Source organism: Mustela erminea, chromosome 8, assembly GCF_009829155.1.
Source record: "Mustela erminea isolate mMusErm1 chromosome 8, mMusErm1.Pri, whole genome shotgun sequence".
NCBI classification, from domain to species: Eukaryota; Metazoa; Chordata; class Mammalia; order Carnivora; family Mustelidae; genus Mustela; species Mustela erminea.
In genome coordinates, this window is record NC_045621.1 from 69,192,867 (window position 1) to 69,217,491 (window position 24,625).

General features: G+C 35.7%; 1 protein-coding gene across 1 annotated transcript in view; it reads right to left on the reverse strand.

The window, feature by feature from the left end:
- The window catches only part of SP3 (Sp3 transcription factor), a 57,400-nt gene that overhangs the window by 9,476 nt on the left and 23,299 nt on the right, over window positions 1-24,625 (reverse strand). The window contains 1 exon segment of the mRNA XM_032355976.1: window positions 1,230-1,422. Coding sequence (XP_032211867.1) covers window positions 1,230-1,422 — 193 coding nt within the window.

Here is a 24,625-nt window from a genome sequence, read left to right on the forward strand (position 1 = left end):
TAAGGATCAGATGCAGAAGCAAATCCACTTGTGAGGCAATAAGTATAGTGGTTAATGTTCTGGAATAAGACACTGGGTCCAAAGCCCACTTGCATGTTGCTCTTAAAAGTCATTTAATCTCTCTCTGCCTCAATTATGATACTGTCTAAAACTCCCAAAGTTAGCAGTTATTAGTCATTATTACCATCACTGTGAATGGACTGGCCAACGTGCAAATCAACAAATAGCAACTCAAAGACAAATAGAAAGGCTATTTCTAACAGATCAAGTTCATTAACTGAATTAATAGTATTATTTAAGCAGGGTTTCTGAGAGATATTATCAAGATTTTTCACTATGACTAGGGATTTGATCTCCATGTCTTTACAACATTCTATAAATTTCTGCTCTATATATTTCAAAGTTATGGTGAAAACTTTGTTATTATTAAGAAGCCTACCCTTATTTATTCATTTGACTATTTTTACCTTAATTCTTCATTGCCTAATAGTAACAGTGCTATCCAAGTTTTCTTGTTAACATTTGCCTAATAGATCTTTTTCCATGCCTTTATCTTCAACATTCCTGTGCCAATTTATTTGAGATGTTCCTTATAATCAACATTAAAGCTGGATTTTGTTTTTTTAGATATGATCTGAGTTTCAAGTTCTTAATTATTAAGCTTAATCCATCCACATTTAATATAATCAGTGATCTGTTTTTAGTTTTTCCCATCATGTTATTCTGTCTTAACATTCATTTTTTTAAAGCACTGAATTGAAATACTACAGTGCCACTTTTTAAAAAAATTCCATCATTAGGCTTATTATTCATTTCTGTTGAAAACAGAAAATGTTTAGAAAATGTTTATGCTTATCAACTATTTCTGAACTTCTTATTTTTATATAACTGCTATTCTCAAGCTAAAAATCAACTTTATCTGTATTTAGGCAAATCTCATTGCTGTTTTGCAAACAGTCTAATTTCTGATATGAGCCTATTAAATGGCATCTGCTACTTTTTTCAAGGCAAATTAAATAACTTAAGTTTTTAAAAAGGCATTTAGATCTGATAATTCTATCATATATTTGTTCTAACTCTGCCACACTCATACAAACATACACACAAAATGATCATGTAATGAATAATTTCCCATAATTAAGTGATACAGCATGCAGTATTTCAAAAATTAGGGTGATGTTATTAGCAGACTTAAAGAAAAAAAAAAGGTATGTTTCATGTGTGCATACCTCCCACCACCTTCTTTACAGTTGGGACAGGTGCAAGCTACCCTCCGAAGTCTTTTTCCTTCTTGATGTTGTTGGTCCCCTTCTTCATCTACCACCTGTACTCTTAAGTGTGTTAGATCATTGGTATTCAATGTAGAATCGCCACTGAGCTGCCACTCTTCAGGATCAGGTTCTTCTTCCTTGATCCTAATATCTAAAGAAAAAAGCAAATACAGATGAGAAGCAGCCCACTGGCCCAAAAACCATGAGATCTGGGCCTCTCAAAGGTAAAGTGAATACTATGTAAAAAGTCAAAACTCCTGTTTGTGGGAATATAACCATTGGTCCTTATTGTGACTTATTGTTTTAAAACTATTTCTATTTTATTCTAAATATCAAATAATTCAGCCAAAAAAGGGAATAAAGCCAGCATGTAAGCTTGCTTTTTAAAAGATTAAGAAAATCGAGTAACTTTTTTTAAGGAAGCTGAATCAATTCTGAAACTTCAATAATAAATTAATCAACTAGTCAATAAATCCAACAGTCAATTCAGATTAGAACAGATTCTAATGCCTTAAACCTCTTTTTCATAACCTGTATTAATTAATTATCCCTATCTATAGGTACTATGTGAATGCAAAAGCAGGGGTCATTCATTTGAGTCGGTTTAAATTAAGTCAATCATTACTAAAATATCTAAAATGGCCATAATATCACTGTGAAGAGGGGACAGAAATATGAGAGATGGTTTCTATTTTCAAGGAGTTTTATTACAAACCAGACTGGGAAATGAAATGAGGATGGAATGGTAAGGAAGAGCAGACATGGCAGCAAGTTATGTCATTTTCTCAGCAGACCCAATCATCTTTATTTATATTGATAATGATACGATACCATTAGAGCTTTTTCATCTCAGAAAACTTTTTTAAAGAAATAAAGGATTTAGAACAAATACTGAATATAACCATCTTTGGTAAAACAAATTCTTATAGATTATCTTGATTTATGTAAACTAAAAATCTTAAAAACTTATTATTTTAGATCTGTATCAGTCACTAATAATTGGGGCAAAAATAGCCTTAAAAACACCAAATGTGCCTAGAAATTCCTGAATTTAAACTAATGAAAACGGAATATATACTCAACAATCAAGAAAATGCCTCAAACAGTTTAAAACTAGTTTATCAGAATAACCACAACTAAGAATCAGGGAGAAAAGTAGGAAGAAAGGGGAGTCTGGCCTGGGCAACAGGGTGGATAGTGGCACCATTCACTAAGACAGGAATACTGGAGAAGGTCCAAGAAGAGGTAAAGGAAAATTAATGAGTCCATGGAGTCTGAACTGTTTATAAGACATACAAGTAAAGAAGTTGGACCTACAACTCTGGAGCTCAAAAAAAGAGGCAAGTACTAGAGATATAGAAATTACCAGTACAGGGGCACTGGGTGGCTCAGTCCTCATAGTTTTGGCTCAGGTCATGATCTCAGGATCATGAGACAATCCTGCATCAGGCTCCCCGCTCAGTGGGGAGTCTGCTGGAGATTCTCTTTCCCCCTCTCTCTCTGCCCTTTCCCCACTGTACACACTTGCTCTCTCTAAAATAAAAAAAATCTTTAAAAAAATTTCTCAGTATAGATACTGTGATGGAGTCCATCCAAAGTAGGTCACTTCTTTGATCACTCCACTACTTTTGATTCACTCCACTACAGTGGAGATCACTTCACTACTATTAATAGGATGAGAAAAAAAAGTAGCTTATGAGGAAGACAAACATTTAAGGAACAGGTAGAAGAGGAAGTACCTGCAAAGGAAATTAGTATCCAGGAAAATGTGCTACATCAAAGAAAGGAAAGAATGTATTTCAAGGAAGAAAGCAGTCAACATAAAATACTGCAGATAAATCAAGAAACTAAACTAAGAACATGGGCAAGAAGTGAGAAAGTGTTTAATAGTAAGTATAGATAAGTTTTTCAAGAAGTATGATTTCAGAGACAAAAACATGGCAGTAGCTTAATAGGACCAAAAAGGAGAGTTAAGGGGAGGAGTGTTTTGTTTTTAGAGACAGGAAAAACCTGACCATGTTTAAATACTTATGAAGAAAGATCCATTACAGACAGGTTGAACATAGAGGACTGAAGTCCCTAAAATGTGAGGAGGGGATGATGAGCCACAGCACTTACAGGTTTAACTGATGGAGCACAGCCACAATTTCCTCTATTACATGAGGTAAGATAAAAAGCACATTCATTCGTCCAGTAAATAATTAGCTACTATGTGCCATGAACTGTGTTAGACTCCAGACCCAGACAGATTTTCGACAGCTGGAAATTAGGGGAAAACTGGTTTCTCTTTCCTCAGTGAAAGGATGAAGAATGTGACTATGTACAAAATTCCTCCAAATACACAAAATAAATGAGTACCGGCATCTGTTCCTTTAAAATCAGGTATCCATTTGCATCACTATGACAAAATAGTTAAGTACTTGCATAAATACTGCATAGTACACTAGCTTTATGAGTTAAATAAAAGACATGTATATGAATATCACATATCCAAAGTTGCGTTTAAGTATGAAGTCCATAAAAATGAGGAATTTTATCAGTTGTTTTTTTTTTAAGATTTTTTTGACAAAGAGAGGTCTCAAGTAGGCAGAGAGGCAGGCAGAGAGAAAGAGGGAAGCCGGCCTCCTGCTGAGCAGAGAGCCCTATGCGGGGCTTGATCCCAGGACCCTAGGATCATGACCTGAGCCAAAGGCAGAGGCTTTAACCCACTGAGCCATCTAGGTGCCCCTCAGATGTTTTTAAAGCTGCTTGTCTTACATTATTGTGACAAGACAGCAGGTAAAGAAGGATTAAAATATTAATATCAAGAATGGATAAAGGAGTCTAGAGAGAAGAAAAGATTTACAGACATAAAGAAAATTAAAAAAGCAACTGATAAGAGAGGGCAAGAATGAAATACAACTTGACTGAGGGGATGAGGGTATTATAGCACATTCCTGCTCCTTTTGCTAATTCTCTTACTAGAACCTACAAAATATATTTAAACAATGTGTCATCGACATGAATATTCACAGTTTAGTTTTCTTTCTACGGACTCCAAATACAACCCAGGCACATAAAACTTAACATATAAATTGAACACATCTGGTTGCATCCCCTTAGTTTTACAGCATCACAAGCCACCTAATTGCTCAATCAACTCTAGGTGACTCCTGTCAGTCCATTCCCAGCCTCTGGTCTCCCTCTTTTGTCAATTCATCTTCTCCACAATTTCTAGAATTTTCTTCCTAAATAAAAATCTAATGGCATCACTTCCCTAATAACCATACTTATACTAATTCTCTACTTTCTACAGTATAAAGACCAAACTCATTAACTTGGTATTTAAGAATGTTCTCAATCTGGCTTCAACCAGCTCTTCCAACTTCAGTATTAAAAACAATAAAATTCTCATCATTTTCAAAATATATGCCCTTTCTCAATGTCACTCTCTTAAGTGTGTGTGTATCTTGCCTAGACTGTTTTCTAGTTCTTTCCTTTTTTTTTCTCCCCTAACTAACTTCCATTTATTCTTCAAGGCTAGTTCAAATACCATCTCCCTTATACATGTAGAGTTATATTTATTGGCTCATACATATATCCCTTTAGATAATGAATGCTTCACTCCAAGGTGCTCAGAAAATACAATCTAACTAAATGAATAAACCTTCCCTAAGGAGGAACTTCCAATATAGGTAATAATCTACCTGGAAAGACTCTGCCCTCTACTTTTCTATGTTCTTTCTATCTGCAAATAATACATAAAGAGAAGATTTTTATAAGATTAAGAGTCATTTCATGGGGACAAGACCACAAAGTGCTCACTAAAAATAATAGATGAATTGCCCAAGAACCGTTACACCAAATGTTAATCACTTCACTTGCTCATACACAATCTGGGGTATTTTAGAATCTTAATGATAATATTAATTAATCCAATAAATCTAAAATAATTCCCCTTTGCCAACTGCATACCAGGTGAATTACAGACACCTTAAAAATAAGTCTCCAGTACAAGGTGGTCAAGGTTACACTTTCCTCAATATCTTAGTGTAAATGTTAGGAATATATTTTTTACTGTGCTCTATTAATGTCCTACATGTGGTACCTACTTTTCTTAGAAATCAACAATTTATAAAGACTCAGAAGAAGGGGAAATAATAATCCATTAAAATGGCCCACACAAATATGAAACTGTTCCTATTATTATTAGGTATGAGGAAAATAAAAAATATCACAACGAGATATCCTACATACCACCGAGACAGCTAAAATTCAAAACAGACCAGGCCAAGTGCTAGAAAAGCAGTGGAAGTGAAACTCTCCCACACTACTGGTGGGTGTGTAAATCAGTATAACTTTGGAAAATCTTTTGACCATATTTTCTAAATCTATCTATACTCTTGATTCTCAAGCAATTTTACTCCAACAAAAATGTACACATAACATTAAAATTCACCATAAAATGAAACAATTCCAATATCCCCTAGTATTGGAATGGAAAATAAATAATATATTCGTTCATACAACAAAATATGTTAAAACAATGAAAATTAACAACCTATATGCAACAGAAATGAATGTCACAAATATAATTTTAAACAAAAGGCTCACATGCACATGCTTTCTCTCTCTCTCAAAATTCCATTTATTTAAAGCTCAAAACAACAGGTAAAACTATTGTATAGTGACTGACTACGTTTCAAAAGGGGTAATGACTGGGTACAGGGAGACTGCTGGGTTGTTGGTAGTATCGTATTCTCTTGATTTGGGTGGTAATTGTTCCTAAGTGTTCATTTCATGGAAATTCATCAACTTATACACATATGATTTTACATACTCAATATACGTATATTCAATTATACATAAGTATTATTCTAAATATTTTTTAAAGATTTATTTATTTATTTGACAGAGATCACAAGTAGACAGAGAAGCAGGCAGAGAGAGAGAAGGAAGAAGCAGGCTCCCTGCTGAGCAGAGAGCCCAATGCGGGGCTTGATCCCAGGACCCTGGGATCATGACCTGAGCTGAAGGCATAGGCTTTAACTCACTGAGCCACCCAGGAGCCCTCATTCTAAATAATTTTTTAACGTGATCTATAGGAGATTACTTAGGAATTCTGGATCAGTCAACTTCTTTTGTTGTGGCTTCATCTTGAGCACCTATATAATCAATTTTAACACCTTCCCCCAACATAGGAATTTAAAACAAAACAAAACCCTTAGGATGAGTGTGTTCCATACTGAGTATTTACCCTAAAGACATAAATATAATGATCCAAAGGGGCACATGCACCCCAATGTTTATAGCAGCAATCTCCACAATAGCCAAATTATGGAAAGAGCCTAGATGTCAATCAACAGATGAATGGATAAAGATGATGGAGTGTGTGTGTGTGTGTGTGCGCGCGTGCGCGCACACACACACACACACACTCACAATGGAGTACTATGCAGCCATCAAAAAGGAATCTTGCCATTTACAATGATGTGGATGGAACTAGAGGGTACTATGCTAAGCAAAATAAGTCAATCAGAGAAGGACAATTATCATATGATCTCACCGATATGAGGAACTTGAGAAACAAGAGAGGATCATAGTGGAAGGAAGGGGAAAAAATGAAACAAGATGAAACCAGAGAAGGAGACAAACCATAAGAAGACTCTTTAATTTCAGGAAACAAACCGAGGATTGCTGGAGGGGAAGGGGATGGGAGGGATGGAGTGGCTGGGTGATGGACATTTGGAAAGGTTATGTGCAATGGTGAGAATAAAAAATTTTTTTAATTAAAAAAAAAGAATGAGTGTGCTCCAAACAGTCCATAAAATGAAATTTAGAATATCATGTTATTCACTCATTAAGTATGTGAATGATGACAATGTGCCAGTTACTACTGTAGATTCTAAGGATAAAACAGTTACCAAGAATGTTCATACCTTTATCAAGTTTCCTTTTTAAGCTGGAAGAAGACAGAACAAATACACAGTATTTTAGGTGATAGTGTTATGGAAAAAATGGTAGAAAGAGGCAGGAAGTAGAAGGAGTGAGGTGCTAGCTGTTTTAGAGTAGTCAGAGAAAACTGCCTAGAGGCAAAGGATCAAGGTGGAGGAAAGTATTCTGGGTAGAAGGAAAAGCAAGTTGGATGTATGCTTGGTATATTCAGAGAAAAGCAAAGAGGCTTGTGTGCCTAGAATGAAATGACTATGAATAAAGTACAGTTTAAGTGGTAAAATCACAAAGGTAAAAATATGGGGGAGTTAAGATTATATATGATGTTACATATAGTATATTACCTCACAAGGCCATTATAAGGACTTTACATTTCATTTAGAGTGAGGGAAGCCACCAAGGGATTAAGAGTTGAGCGGTAATATATTTTAAATTATATTTTTATTAAAATAAATTCAAGATCACTCTAGCTACTACACTGAAGAAACTTTTGGGAGGCAAAGGCAGAAGTAGAGAGACTAATTAAATTAGGAAGCTATTGGGACGCCTGGGTGGCTCAGTTTGTTGGGCGGCTGCCTTCGGCTCGAGTCATGATCCCAGCATCCTGGGATCGAGTCCCACGTCGGGCTCCTTGCTCGGCAGGGAGCCTGCTTCTCCCTCTGCCTCTGCCTGCCTCTCTGTCTGCCTGTGCTCACTCTCTCTGACAAATAAATAAATAAAATCTTTTTAAAAAAAAAAATTAGGAAGCTACTACATAATTACTAAAGCAAAAAATGATAGTGGCTTAAAACTAAGGCATTAATGAGGAAGTAGTAAGGACTGTGTCATTCACTGAAATAGGGTTGACTAGAAGTAGAAAAAATTGTGGGAGAGGAGTGCCAATCAGGGTCCCATTTTTTAATACAAAAGTTAAGAGGTGCTGAAGAAATAACCAAATGATGATGCTACTCAGGCAGTTGATGGGTCTGGAGTTCACGTAAAAGTATGGCCCACAATTTTAAATTTGGACATCATCAGCGTATGTATTTGGTTATTGAGAGTGACCTGGAATAGAGTACAGATAGGAGGAAACTCTAGGGTACTTCAAAGTTAAGAAGTAGAAGAGATTAAGAAGAACCAGCCAGTGAGACAGGAGGAAACTAGTGTTCAAAAGCAAGGGATGCAATCATTTCAAGAAATAACATAACCAGAGGTGTCAATGCTTGAAAAAGTCAAGTAAAATGAAGACTAAGAAATGACTTTGGGTGTAAAAATGTAGTAACAGTAATCACAAGTGACCCTGACAAAAGCTGTTGCAGCAAAGAAGTTAGGACACAGCCCTGCCTAGAGTAGATCCAAAAGAATGGAAGATGAGAGGCACCTGGGTCGCTCAGTTGGTTGAGTTAGCCTTCAGCTCAGGTCATGATCCTGGAGTTCTGGGATCAAGCCCCGCACTGGGCTCCCTGCTCAGCAGGGGGTCTGCTTCTCCCTCTGCCCTTCCCCGTCTCGTGCTCTCCCTCATTCTCTCTCTCAAATAAATAAAATCTTTTTTTTTTTTTTTAAAAAAGGGAAAGTGAATTGGAAACAAGTATATACAACACTTCCCAAGAGTTAAGTTGGGAAAGTAAGCATTATAAAAATGTCACTGAAATTCCTAAACTAGCCAACAAAGGCAGATTTCACATGTCTAGTGGCAATACATGTAAAATATACACTAGCAATACAAAAAATGAGTATGCTTATTTAAATATGACTTTGGGTACATAAGGAAAGCCAAGTTTAAATGCAAAAAAATTTAAGCAATGCATATAGAACAGATTTGCATACACATTTAAGAACTTTTATAAACAGTATTTTTTAATTATATTTACTCTCTACCTCAAAATGCTTAAATTTCCTTTTCATCTGGCCTGGTATATGACAGTACTATCTCATGATTATGGTTGTTTTCAAGGCCTACCCTAATAAAACAAAGGGATACAGAAATGAAAAAAATTTACCTATGTATCTGGGCCAGACTTGAAGGAAAAGAGAGAAAACAGGGACTTTAAACGATGAAATACACACGACACAGATACATACTCACGTGATATGGTTACACAGACTAATTTTCTTGCATACCCTATTGACAAACACAAAACTGAAAGAATGATACAGATGAAAATGTTGTTAATACACTTTAAGTACAGAAATACCAAAATGGGAGAAAGAATGTGACAGAAACAAAATCTCCTGGGGTACAGAAGTATAACGAGGGTTTAGATGAAACTAACTTCCCATAGCCACCACTAAATAGCACTGTTTTTTAAAGAGTTTGGCTGCTTTTGTGTGTTAGGAAGACAAAGTAGCCAGTGGTCTCCAAATCTTTCTGACTGTACGGCACTATTAGTAAAGCTGTGAACGTGTATCCCACTAATATTAATTAAGCATGTACACTCTAACGGATTATAAAATATTGTGAAACACACAAATACAATAGAAGATAAACAATTCTAATTTATTATAAATTACAATAGATCAATATAGGTAATATGCCACAACAAAGTATTTAGGGCAAGATTCAATGTTATCAAAACCAGACAGAAAGTGATTACTCTGTCATTTTCTTGTTGTTCGGTGATACTTCCATTTTTTTTTTCTCTAGTCAATCCATGGTTTCTTTACATGGATATTAAAGTCCACTATGAAGGTTACTCAGTTAAAACCAGAATATGTAAATCCATCTAACTCAAGCATATATATAAACAGCAATATGCAGCAGCGTGCTAAAAGCATGTAAAAAGAGAGGGAATGAGCAGGCTTAGCATATGTAACACAAACACAGCTGACGTGGAATTAATGGAAGGCACCAACAGTAATCTGTATAATCAATATTAGTTAAGCATTAATAACTCAGGGCATGCCTAAATTTCTATTAAAAATATTACCAGAAAACGCTAACTGCTTCCTCCGAAGACTAACTGGCTAATTTTTTATCAATAGAGCTAATAGAATATTTAAGATACATTCTTAACTGGCTTATCAAGTCTGGAATATGCATATTTAATTTAAATAACTAACACTAGATAAATATGAATTACAGTACTGTTGATAAAATGAGATATTCTCCTTTATCAATAGCATATCATTAGGATTTTGTTGGTCTTATCAAAGGCTTTCATATTCTCTGCCTTCAATTTTTTAAGCCCTGATGAAATTATTCATTTGATTCTAAAGTTTATTTTACATTTTCCCTTTAATCAGTTTCACCTGCCATTAAAAAAAAAAATCACCTAAACAGAATTATAGGATAATCCTACAAGATCTCATATATTATTTTTAATTAGATTTTCACTTTCATAACTATTCAAATTCCTAAGGACATGTCAGAGCTACCAAGTCTTTTTTTTCCTATTTTTCTTTCAAAGAGATAGTTTTCAATTATAGACATGCATTCTTATAAATACAACTTCGCTAGCATAATCAAAAGAAGTTAACACTTTAGGGGATAGTTATAAAACCAAATTTTATTCCGCTACCTATTTTAAACAAAATATATGTACAGGAAGCAATCTCTTTCCCACAAACAGATTTGGATTGTTAGTCTTCTATGACTGCTCCCTTCTCCCTATTTAAAATTCATCTTTAATTTCATCTCAACTGATCTTTTTTAAAGTCTCCCTTCTATTTTTTTATAGCAGGTTTCCAAATTATCTTCAAAGCCTTTCTACCTGATTGGAGATTATACAACAGGATTATTCACCCTAGTAAATCTAGACAATACAAACCTTTTACAGAATATACACACATGGATGTAAAAACTACTAGAAATAACTTTCTAATATGCCTTATAGAAGACCTCATTTTATAGCCACACCACAAATATATAAGAAAAAGGTCACATGACTTAAAATTAACACACTGTAATAAAATATTAACTTTAAGTCTCTGTTAAGGGAGCAGTGTTCTATCAGATGATGATGATAATAACCAGCACTTAAGATTTACTTGTCAGAACTATGGAAAGAACTTAGATGTCCATTAACACATGAAGGGAAAGGGGCGCCTGGGTGGCTCAGTGGGTTAAAGCCTCAGCCTTCAGCTCAGGTCATGATCCCAGGGTCCTGGGATCAAGCCCCACATCAGGCTTTCTGCTCAGCAGGAAGCCTGCTTCCTCCCCTCTCTCTCTCTCTCTGTCTGCTTCTCTGCCTATCTGTGATCTCTGTCAAATAAATAAAATCTTTTAAAAAAAACCCAGATGAATGAATAAAGAAGATGTGGGGTGTGTGTGTGTGTGTGTGTGTGTGTGTGTGTGTGTATAAAATGGAATACTATGCAGCCATCAGATGAAATCTCGCCATTTGCAACGACATGGATGGAACTAGAGGATACTATGTGGAGCAAAATAAGTCAATAAGAGAAAGACAATTATCATATGACCTCCCTGATATGAGGAATTTGAGAGGCAAAGTCGGGGGCTTAGGAGGTAGGGAAGGAAAAAATGAAACGATGGGATCGGGAGGGAGACAAACCATAAGAGACTCTTAATCTCACAAAACAAACCAAGGGTTGCCAGGGGAAAAGGGGTATGGAGAGGGTGGCTGGGTTATGCACCTTGGGGAAGGTATGTGCTAAGGTGAGTGCTGTGAAGTGTGTAAGCCTGACGATTCACAGTCCTGTACCCCTAGGGCAAATAATACATTATATGTTAATAAAAAAATTTTTTTTAATTTACTTGTAAGCACTTAATATATATTATATTATTATATTATATATTATATATATATTACTTTCTACATAAAAAAACAAGGTTAATAGTCTGAAGAAGTTAGAAGTTAGAAGGCACATAATTAAAAGATGGATAGAGCCAGGACATAAAGAATTATGCGAAACATACTGCAAACACTGCTAAAAATCGGTTCTCTACCAGGGTTAGTTCCCAGGAATAGCAGCTTAAGTTAGCCTCCCAACATATGAATATGTAACTTTAACCAGTTTGATTAAATCAAATTAATGTGACTTAAAATCTGGGTAGGATAAAGAAAATGTTGTGTATTTATAACATTGTGGAATACTGTACAGTCTTAAAAAAGAGGGAAATCCCGTTACATGCTACAACATGGATGAAATTTTAGAACATTATATACTAAATTAAATAAGTCATTCACAAAAGAACAAGTGTTGTATGATTCTTCTAATATGAAGTATCCAAAGTAGTCAAAATTACAGAAACAAAGTAGAAAGGTGGTTGCTAAGAGCTAGGAAGTTCAAAGGGGAAATGGATACAGAATTTCAGTTTTGTAAGATGAAAAGTTCTAGACATCTGTTGCATAACAGTGTGAGTATACTTAAACACTAGAGAACTGTACACTTAAATATGTCAAGATGGTAAATTTAATGTTATGTGCTTTTTACCACAATAAAAAAAAATCTGGAAAAATCTCCCTGTTGCTTCCCACCACAGAGGACTTCATTTTAAGAACTTCACAGATAAAATCTTCAATGTCACAGATAAGAAACTGAGAATGACCATAAAGAAACACATCATACATTACTGCAGACAGTATTCCTTCCTAAGGCTCATCCCTTCCCCTGTAAGTTTTAGAGACTAGTTTTCCTCTGCCCTTCAGGTTAAGAAAAGACTACTTTAAAGTTACTCCAAAGTTTAAAAAAAAAAAGCTGTTCTCCACCACTTCCCCAGGTTAAAATACCAAAAAGGGTAATAGTTCCCAATAATCCTTGACTAATAAGAAACAACAAGAAAGTGATTTGTTACAAGGAGTGGTCACAACTGTCATTATTCAAATCTCAAGAGTACCAAAACATTCATCCTAAAAGTAGATTTGGTTTTTGGATACAACTAAAGATGAACTGAAATCACATATTATGAATAATACTAATTAAACTGGGAGATTTAACATTGCTCTTCATTCAAAACAAACTGACCATAACAAACTGGATCCTACAGAAGTTTACCTCCTCACCACCTAATCTAAATATTCTATCCCTGATATAAGGGGAACACCTTCCTAGTCTAAGTAGTTAAGGACAAAATTACACTTTAAAAAATATCTTTTTCTGGGCAACTGGGTGGCTCAGTCGGTTAAGCATCCAACTTGTGAATTCAGCTTAAGTCATTATCTTGTCAGGGATGGGGGGGGGTAAGATTAAGCCCCACGGGGCTTCATGCCCAATGCCCAGTGGGGAGCCTGCTTGAGATTCCTCCCTTTGCCCCTCCTCCACTCGTGCTCTCACTCTCAAATACATGTTGTTTTTTTTTTAATCTTTTTCTTCAGTCTAGTAAAAGGGGGAGGTTATATATAAAAACAGCGAACAGTAAGTTATATACGTATTTTTTAACCTCACCTGGCAAATCCTATTCTCAGTTTTTATGCCACCTACCCAATAAGCGGATCTTCTTCCATGTTCATACACACACACACACACACACACACACACACACACACACACACATTTTTGTTTCGTTTTGTTTTTTGTTTTTACATTACTCATCAAGAATGCAAAAGAACAGGGCGCCTGGGTGGCTCAGTGGGTTAAGCCGCTGCCTTTGGCTCAGGTCATGATCTCAGGGTCCTGGGATCGAGCCCCGCATCAGGCTCTCTGCTCAGCAGGGAGCCTGCTTCCCTTCCTCTCTCTCTGCCTGCCTCTCCATCTACTTGTGATTTCTCTCTGTCAAATAAATAAATAAAATCTTTAAAAAAAAAAAAAAAAAGAATGCAAAAGAACAGGGGCACCTGGGAGGCTCAGATGGTTAAGTGTCTGCCTTTGGCTCAAAATATCTTTTTGAGCCATCGGGCTCTCTGCTCAGCAGAGAGCTTCTCCCTCTCCCTCTCCCTCTCCCTACTGCTCCCCCTGCTTGTGCACACATGCTCTCTCTGTCAAATAAATAAATAAAATCTTAAAAAGAATGTTTAAAAAAAAAAGCTCTGTATTGGTTTTATTACTAACCCAATCTCATTTCACGTTGCAAGAAAACTCTTCCAAATTACATGGTTTGCAATTATCTCTTTAAATATTCCTTTTTTAAAAAAACAATCATTATGGGGGAATCAGGTTGGCGATGGACTCTTCTTTTCGGTTCAGGTCATGACATTGAGCCCTGAGCCTGCTTAAGATTCTATCTCTCCTTCTCCCTTTGCCCCCACCTCTCCTCTTTAAAAAAAAAAACAAAAAACAAAAAACCATAACCTCTTTAAATACAACAGCACTGACATATAGCATAATATAAATTCATCTTCTCAAATTTAAATACCCTGGAGGCTCTTTTCATTAAGTTTTAATTATAAAAACTCTTTTTTAAATTAAACATTGGAAAAGAGTATTATTATTACTTCAATGTTTAATTATTTGCACATCGTTTTAAAAATAACATCAAAAACTTATAAAATTCAAAACCTTCAGGGCATGAGCTGTTTAGAATGGTAGTTTATGAGGTAATACAGGATACCTACCATACTTTGAATGGAAATCTCTCCAGAATTAATTACACACTTACCTACTTTCTTTAGCAGGCACCTGAAAATGTAATTTAATCTTTGTTTAATGACTCCAATTCATTATTAAAAATAATTTATGGTATTAGACAACCTCTGGAACACTGCACTAAAGTAAATCCAGAATTCCAATTTTGGGGGTTTTTTTGTATCTATTCAGGTTTTTTGCCTCCTTCCCAACTCTAGCTGTATCAACTCTCTCTGTCTCCCAAGCCACATACCGACCATCCTTTCTATTGTCTATGTTCTAAGCCAGTTTGAAACCTGGAAATCAGCCAGGATTGTTAAAAATTGTGTATGAATACTGGAAAAATTAAGCCTAAAGAATCTGAGGCTTCTCCTAAGAAACCCAAACCCCCCAAAATACACCACAGTGCCTATACCTACTCCAGCACAGGGGCTTTCAAACTATCCTTAAAGCACATGATAAACTTTAAGTTCATTGGCATTGAAGATATATAAATTAGAGCAGCCCCATAAAGTCAGTTTTATACACTGGGGTTCTACTGAGACTTCATTTAAGGATGTCTACTCACCACTGGTCTAAACCTAATGTGGATATCACTATATGGGCAGAAAAACGAATGGTTTAGGGTTTTTTTTCCCCCCTGTCCCACTCATTAAAAAAAAAAAAAAGAAAGAAAGAAAGAAAACAAAACAAAAAGAAAAAAACTCCATTTAAACAAAAGATTCCCTTTCCTCAACTGTTTTAGAAATCCCTGTTTTGGGGCACCAGTGTGGCTCAGTTGGCTAAGCATCCAACCTTGGTTTCAGCTGAGGTCATGATCTCATGGATCATGGGATCAAGCTCCATGCTTAGTGGGGGATCTACTTGGGGATTCTCTCCCTCTGCACCCACCCATTCGTGCCCTCTCGCTAAAAATAAATAAATCCTTAAGAATAAAAAAAAAAAGGAAAGAAATGCCTATTTTCCCCCAAGGATTATTTATAATACTTTCTTTGTATTTTCAACTATCTTAATTTGAGTTGCTATCATCAGAAATAGGAAATCATACCACATATGCATAACTTTGAACAGTTATTTTTAGTTGTATATTACAAGTTTCATTGTTTTCTATGTTTTCCTTTGTCTTCTACCTATATAATCTCTTTGCCATATCACCTATGTAAGAGGGCACTTACAGTCAAGGGCACTTAAGTCAACTGCATGGGTTTGGCTATTATAATAAATAAAAACCAAAAAGCTACGTATCTCAGCAGCTTGAGACTTTGTACACTTTCCTTTGTGTAATTCCTTCAAATTCTCATGTCTTCAATTCAAACATTTAATGAGCACCTACTGTGACTAAAATTATAACCTAACACATCAAGCATGACTAGTAAGGCTGTGCTATAGTAACAAAGAATCCCAAAATCTCAATGGCTTAACACAACAAAATTGATTATTTCTCACTAAGTTTACATGTCTAGTTCAGGTTGGCAGAGGGGGATCTGCTCATCAGTCCTTTAGGAACCTAAACTCTAGCCAATACATGCTTCCAAGACTGCCTTGACATGGAAGTATAAAAGGGAATGTAGTAAGTCACATCCTGCTTTTAAACTTCCATTCACATTTTACTGGCCATAACAGATCACATGGGCATGACTGACTACAAAATGACAGGCAAAGGCAAGAGAAAAGAATTGGACTATTTATGAAGAATCCGGTCTCCCAAGATCCCTTGCTGGTCAAACAATCAATTTATTCTCCTTCCTGCAAATGGAATACACCTGTACCCTCCCTGCAGAAGATAACCCAAACCTCCCATCTAGTAAGCATCAAGCTCAAAGATCAGGATCTGTAGATGACAGGGAAATAAACTATCACGTCCAGATGTCTGCCCACACACAGAATACACAATACCATAAAAAATGAGGTAAGAACGAGGTGAGTATAAATATTAAAAAACACTCCTGTTCAAAAGAAGAGGAACAGAAGACACAACAGTCAGTAGGGTTCATGGTAACTCATAAACGCTGCTGAACAGAGGAGCAGGTACACTCTGCTCACTGGGAGGAGTTTTCAGATAGTGTTCTCTGTGCTTCTTAAGCTCTGCCCTCCAGGAGGTTTTCCCATGTCTGTTATCCTCCTCACCACAAGTAAAGTAGACAGAGTGTGCCTCCTCAGCTAAGCAGAATTCTCAGCCTGCTGGCAGAAGGTTAGAGGGCAGGAACCAAGAACATTAAATCTCAATTAGTTACCATTTTTTTTCACACCTTTTTTCATTCTTCTGGTTTCTTTGGCTACACAACTCCCTGAAAAACTTAAGATAGTTCTTATCTATTTGATTTTAGCCATTTCCAAGTGCCAATATAGAGACTACAGCTTTTTTTCCTAAATACATCTCTCAGAATGACTAGATTTCTTCACTTTCCTGTTACATAAGACTGTGTCTACGTCTCTCTGCTTAAGTGTGAGTACCTTGGGATTACCTTTACCTGGCTTTAGTAGGGAATCCATAACTTTAGTCTCTTTACCCTGCACAAAATGAATTAGCAGACCATCACTCTGAGTCCCATTAATCCATTCGGATATTTTAACAATCGAATGATGGTCATAACTTTGTTTGGATCCTTGCCACTAGACAGTTTTAATTATCTTCTCAAAGTCTTCTCAGTTCATCTCTTACTGATTGAAGGTGAAAAGTAACTGCTTCTTCCAGTCCTACAAATCCCCAAATTTCTGGCCTCTATATAGATTCTCACTCCTATTTGCAAACCAGCCAATCATCTTCTACCTCACTTCCTCCATGTGTATCTCGTCAAATGTAGCCAAGGGCAGTTAAAATAAAATCACTGTCCAACTTTATCCCCTACAGCTAAAAATGCAAGTTACTGCAGGCAAGTTTTACCAGATGCATCTCTGCATTGCATCTTTCCAGTCTCTAATATCAGTTTCCTTGCTGCCTAATCCCCAAACCAAAACAACCATATTTGAGGATTTTCTGTTATGGCATACTATTGCATACCCTACTTATCAACTTTGATTTTAGTCAGGATAGGTTACACAGGTGCTGCCCAACAGAAACATAATACAAATTACAGATATAATTCTAAATTTTCTGAAAGCCACATAAAAAAAACTTACAACAGTGGAATTAATTTTAATATTTCAATATACCCCCAAAATTACATTTCAACCTGTAAGCAGTATAGAAATTGAGGTATTTTACATTCTCAGTTTTCTTCCATACTAAATCTTCAAATCCACTTTGTATTTTACACTTATTCACATATGAATTCAGTCTAGCCACAATTTAAGTGCTTAACTGCATCAGGGAACTAGAAATATTATATTACAAATATAGGGCAAAATTAAGTTGTAGTAGCAAGCAAGCAAGCCCTGAAATTTCAGTGATTTATCTTTTTATTCACGTCCAACGGAAGTCAGCTGAGGTTATACTGCATGCTTTCCTCACTTTGGGTTTAAGTCTAGTAGAGTAGTCACTTTGGTATATTTCATCAGCCAAAGTAAGCCAAATGGCTATACCCAACTTGGGTATACCCAGAAAGAAAATCAGAAATATTAGGTAGGTAGCACTAATGACTACCATATCCATTTTTTGGATTGTATTTACTTTTATTTTTAATTTTATTTCTTTATTTCAGAGAGAGAGAAAAAGAAAGAGAGAACAAGAGAGGGGAAAGGTCAGAAGGAGAAGCAGACTCCCCGCTGAGCAGGGAGCTCAATGCAGGACTCAATCCCCAGACTCCAGGATCATGACCTGAGCCAAAGGCAGTCATTCAACCAACTGAGCCGCCCACTTGGCCCCATACCCATTTTTTTTTTTTAAATCAAATTTTAAACATTTCCAAATTACATCTGTAAGGAATCTGAATTTTTTCTTTTTTGCCAATACAGACCTACTTCAAAATGCAAAAAAATAAAGTAGTAAACTACTTCTACAACTAGCTAGCTAAAACTCGAACCCTAAATAGGATACATATAGTTATGTATCATACATATAGTTGTGGAACATAACTTTTTCTTCAACAAGGTTTCTGAACCTGGTAAAAGCAACTGAAAAGATATGACTAGAACTCAAATACTATTCCCTTTACTTCATTTTGGCAAACAAGTACTTCAAATCTTCTTTAACTTCTTGTACTAAGCCTAAGTGATTATGGCTGCTGAAACAAGTACAGGCTGAAAAAAAATTAAATGGGAGAGGAAATGCCACATTCCTCAAAAATGGGGTGAAAGAAAAATAAGGAGACAAATAATGTTATTTGAAACTCAGGATATTTTTACCATTTTTCAAAAAGATTTCCTTATCATCTTTGTGAGTTAACTTGCTGCCATTAACACTGTAACGTAAAAATCAAGTGTCTATTTATTTAACCAAAATATAAGGTATTACTATTTCAAGCCCAATGTTTTATTTTCACAGGTTTAGGGCTAAAACCCTCTTCTTCCAACAGATAAACACTTACTAAATTCTATTCTAACTTCACATAAGCATCCAAAGAAGGAGTTTTAGCGTATTTTAGGTCCCAAGATAATGGCTGGATTAGATGAAATAGTGGGAACTAAAGAGTATCACAGTGAGTTAGTTATATGTGGTAGGCTATAAAAAACCATCACAAGGAGGGGCTTATGTAAGTAAGACAGCAAATTTTGCTTAGGAAATAAATGTACTTGTATATATGTGGACTGATTTCATATAGAATTTAGTTCCTCTTTACAAAATCTTTGAAGTCTGGTGTTTTAACTTACTAAGAGTGTAGAATAAAATAAGCTCTTTTAAAGTAAAGCAAAGGGGATGACAGAACTGATAAGCAATCTAGGTGGATGCTTTTCTGAGGGAAAATAATCAAACAATGCTAAATCCCAAACCATAAAACATCTGAAATCAAATCTATGGAATCCAAACTAAATTATCTGATGCCAGAAATCAGGAGAGACATAAATGTTTATCTTTCTGCTAACCAAAGAAATTATCACCCGCTAAAACATTTTTTTTTTTAATTTATTTGAGAGAGAGAGAGAAGCGGCAGAGGGGGAAGGAGAAGCAGGCTCCCCCCACCCACCCACCCCGTCAAGCAAAAAGCACAACGTGGGGCTCAATCCTAGGACCCCAGGATCATGATCTGAGCCAAAGACAGACATTTAACCCACTGAGCCACCCAGGCGCCCCTCGCCCACTAAAATTTTATAATCCTACAAGAATGTCCTAGAAATGGTAGAAAATACACGTGGTTTTCTACAGGTTTTATTGATGCTAACAAGCAGCTAATTTATACTTCCCATCCCTAAAAATCTCCCAAACACCTTTTTTTTTTAAAAAGATAAATAAATAAATAACTCTCTTGTTCAGTTTTATCTACTCTCATGACTTCATGTCCATCACCTCTATAGAATTCCAGTTCTTCATCTCTACTACCAACAGTCATTTCAACCTAAAATTACAAATTCAATCCATTAAAACTGCTTTCCCACTGTGCCTGGGTGGCTCAGCTGGTTCTAACAGTGTCTGCCTTTTCAGGTCATGATCCTGGAGTGCTGGGTTATAGTCCCCCACACCACAGAGCTCCTTGCTCAGCAGGGAGTCTGCTCCTCCCTCTCCTCTGCCTCTCCCCCTGATTGTTCTGTCTCTCAAATAAAATCTACAAAAAACAAAAATAAAACAAAAACAAAAACAAAAACTTTGCTTCCCCCAGATCAGTTTCCCTTCCCAACTCTTGCCAACAACATGACCTTTTTTTAAAAAAAAAAAAAAAAAAAAAGGACTAATCCTTTATTTCCAATAGCTAATCACCAAATCTTGTGGATTTGCTTCTTGAAATGTCTAGAATTTTATTCCTGTATAACTGAAATAGTGTGACACTTATGAAACAACTAAGTATTTCTCACTCCCTGTCCAAGCTGTTATTATGAACAAGGCTCAGTAATCCAAACATCACAGGATTTCTGACACCCAAATTAAGTCCCATGTTACATATTAAATTTCTTTTTTAGAAACTTAGCAATCCAAATACAAACTATCAAAAAACAACTTAGTCATCCATAACATTCCCTAAATAAAAACAGGAGAGAACAAGACCTACATTTCCCAAAGCTTTTTAGTAAAGAATACTCCAATATATACAGAATTAGAACAAGGTAATAAACCCCAATGTACCCATCACCCAATTTCAACAATCAACTCTGGGGCAATTCAGTTTTTCTCTATCTACACTACCTCCATATTATTTTGAAACAAATCCCAGGTATAACATTTTATCTACTTCAGTAAGTATTGCTCAAAGATAGAGAACTTATATTTTTAAAATCTTTCATCGTGTTATTCTTAAAATACACAAAACCTATAGTTTTGTTTTGTTTTTTTAAAAAAAAGGGACTTCAGCTTCAGTCACTTAATTCTTCTAAACTCCCTTATACTCAGTCACAACTAAATCTAAAATTCCTTGCTTCTCTTGGCTCCCCCCGCCCACAGGTTTATAGGTTGGTTTCTGAAACATAATTCTAAATGTCGAGTCTCTGAAAAGCTACAAGTTTAACAAAATTACACAACTCAGAGTGGTATGAAATAAGCAAGTATCTTGCATCCCAAATATCAGAACAAAGTTAATTATTTCAGAAGCAAACAGGTAAAATTTACCTTATATATTACCACAGAAATCTGTTTATTCTGTATCTACTACTGATATTTCTTCATTTATTCATTCTCAATAAAAGCAGATAGAAGTGAGTAAGAAATTAGTGGGAATTTGAAATTAAAAAGAAAATAAAGATGCATTCTACACTGGGAAAAAAAAAATGATTAAGAAATGACTGCTGAATTCCAAAAGAAGATGGTAGTAAACAAGCAATAATTTAAAGGAGGCAGGAGTCACAAAAGGCTATGGGACAAGGTAGCACCTAAGCAAAATCTTCAAAGATGTCAACCAGGTCTACTCCTCCCTGCTCCTGAAGTACTGTAGTTTAGTAGTAGTATACCATTACCATGTAGTATTACAGTCTTCTACACATCTGCTAACCCAATGGTTCTCAAAGACCTTTGACAATGTCTGAAGCCATTTTTTATTGTCATGACAATAAAGGGAGTGCTAACCGACACCGAGTAAACAGAGGTGAGGGATGCTACTAAATATCCTAAAATGCACAAGGGAGGGCCGCCTGGGTGGCTCAGTGGGTTAAGCGTCTGCCTTCAGCTCAGGTCATCATCCCAGGGTCTGGGGATGAGTCCCACATGGGGATTCTTGTTCAGTAAGGAGCCTGCTTCTCCACTCGCCCTGCTTGTGCTCTCTCTCACAAGTAAATAAATAAAATCTTTTAAACATATAAAAAATTTTAATTAAAAATTAAATGCCCAGGAGACCCCTACAACAATCAATCATTAGGCCCAAAATATCAGTGATGTGGATACTAAGAAACTGGTCTAACCTATTAGATTACGAAACTTTAGTACATCTTTGTATCCCCAACATCTGGCCCAGCACAAACTCTCTTAAGTATCTGTGTGAACTCAACTGACTTCAATTTAAAGGCAATGGAATACAATTTTACATTATCAATTATACCACAATACTGCTGAAATTTAAAAAAAAAGGTAATAGAGAAGTCAGTGAAGATTTTAAGGAAATCAACAGCATGACCTCTGTTTAGGGAAGAGAACTTACGTAAATAAAGAATATATTAGAACCATTATCCAGTATCTTCCAAGACTTAAAATCCATATACTAAAATCTCAATCCAGAATTTTGCTTTTAGATATATATCTTTCAGATATACATACTTTCTCTAAGAGAAAAAAGAATATATACATATATATAGATATGAATAGATATTCACAGCAATATTACTGAAGTATGACTGAAAATAAATACCCATCAATAAGGATCTTAATAAATGAATGACAAGCATATTTGTTCAAAAGAATACTGTTGTTGCCATTGCTAAGAATGTGAGAGCTTTATATTTGTGGTATGAAGAGATCCAACATAAAAATTTCAAATGCAGAAGCATGGGGATAGCATGGTATAATTCCAAGAATGGTAGAGAATATATATATATACATTAATGTTTGTACATGTATCATTCCACTACAGATATTCCGTACACTGCGGGGAAGAAAAGGTATCATCAATACTTCAATAATAAACTTAAAAAAAAAAAAAAAAACCAACCTGGTAATGATGGCTACCTCTAAGGTAGGGAACTAAGGGGTTAAAATAAGGAGGGAAGGAAAAGAACTTTTCAATAATTATCCTTTTACACTTTCTGAATTTGTGCCTTATACCAGTTCTGCTTATTCAAGAAACACATTTTTTTAAAAAGGACTTTAAATGCACTGGGGAAAGACTGAGGTATGGAAAAAGATTAAATGTTATAAACCATAGCCTAGAACAGTAAAAGCCAGACTAACAATATGAAAATGGCGAAGAATAGATCACAAAAATATGGCAGAGATAAAACCAAAAGGACTTAGAACTTTCTATAGGGAAACAGAGAAGAGTTAACCCTGCGCCAGCATCCAAGCTGCTAAAAGTACTGGAGGAAAAAAAAATACAATTGTGCTAATTACTCAAGTGGGCACCCAGTAAACCCTGCAATTCTTCATTTCATCAGTAATTTTACTTTCTAATTCTCTCAGATAACCATTTCATATCTTCTTCCTTCTTAAATTTCTATCACCTGACCTCCTCACCCATCTAAGCTTGTTTCTTACTACAAAAGGAAATCAGAAGCAATATAACAAAAATTAATTTATCTTCCTACCAACACATCTTCATCTCCAAAGCTCTATCTTATACCCTTTGTGTTAAAACATGATTATCCCTACTTTCATCAGTGGCCAGCCCCTATACTTGGGTCCTATATTTCTTGGGTCCTATATTTCATCTTACTTGCCCTCTTAAAAATTTTCCTTTATTATTCCTTCTTTCTGCATCATCAATTTTTCACTCTTTATTAAGACATTCTCAAGAATGTCTCGACCTAAAGTCCACCTCCACCTACCATCTCCTATTTCAAAATTCCTCTTAACAGAAAAAAACCTTAAAATATTAGTCTGTAATTACTATCGGTACTTCCTCTTCCCTTAATCTCCTTTTCAGTCACTCTATTCAGGTCTTTCTCACCAGCACTCCATTGAAACCACCTGTCACCAACAATCAGAATCCCATTTCTCTGTACTTTATATACCCTCCACAATATCTGAAAAGTTAAGAACTCTCCCCTCCATTCTTAAGCAGTTTATTCTCTTGGCTTCCTGGGTATCACTCTCTCCTGGAAGTTAATTCTACTTCCTTTGCTGGCACCTCCTCTAATTCTCACCCCCTAAATACTAAAATATATGGAATTCAGCTCCAAGGATTTCCCTCAATTTTGGCTGTTTTAAGTTTCAGTTACTGAATTTCTATTTGGTTCTTTTACAAACCTGCCATGTCATTATTGTTATAGTCTCTAACTCTGTTAAAAAGTGCTAAAGATGGTCTATAGACCTAGACCACAATAAACAGTTTGTGTTGGTCTATGGAGAATTCTAGTATCTAGAGTTTCAAAAAATCTTATTTCTGTTGTCTGCCGGTTCTCACTCATGCTGTTTGATCTTCTCCTCATATGCCCTGTTACCTTTGATTCTGTGCTCAACATTACATTAGAAAAATCTAGGAAAATAATTGGACATTCAGAATGACACTATTTTCCAATCCCTCCTCTAGCTATATTCTTTCTCTACTACATTATTAATTTCCAACCCAGCTGCACCTCAAAATCACTTGGGGACTTTTAAAATAGATCTTTCCTCAACCTCATGCATGGCAATTAAATTAGAACTGGGAGGAAGGTGAGCACAAGTTGTTGGCATTTTTTTAAAGCTCCCTGTCAGAGCTTATCATGCAGCCACCAAATAAGATTTCATCTCTAGCCTAACAGAGTATCCAACTGTTTACCTAGGCCATCCACTTGAATATCTAATAAGCATTTCATATTTAACAAAGCCAAAA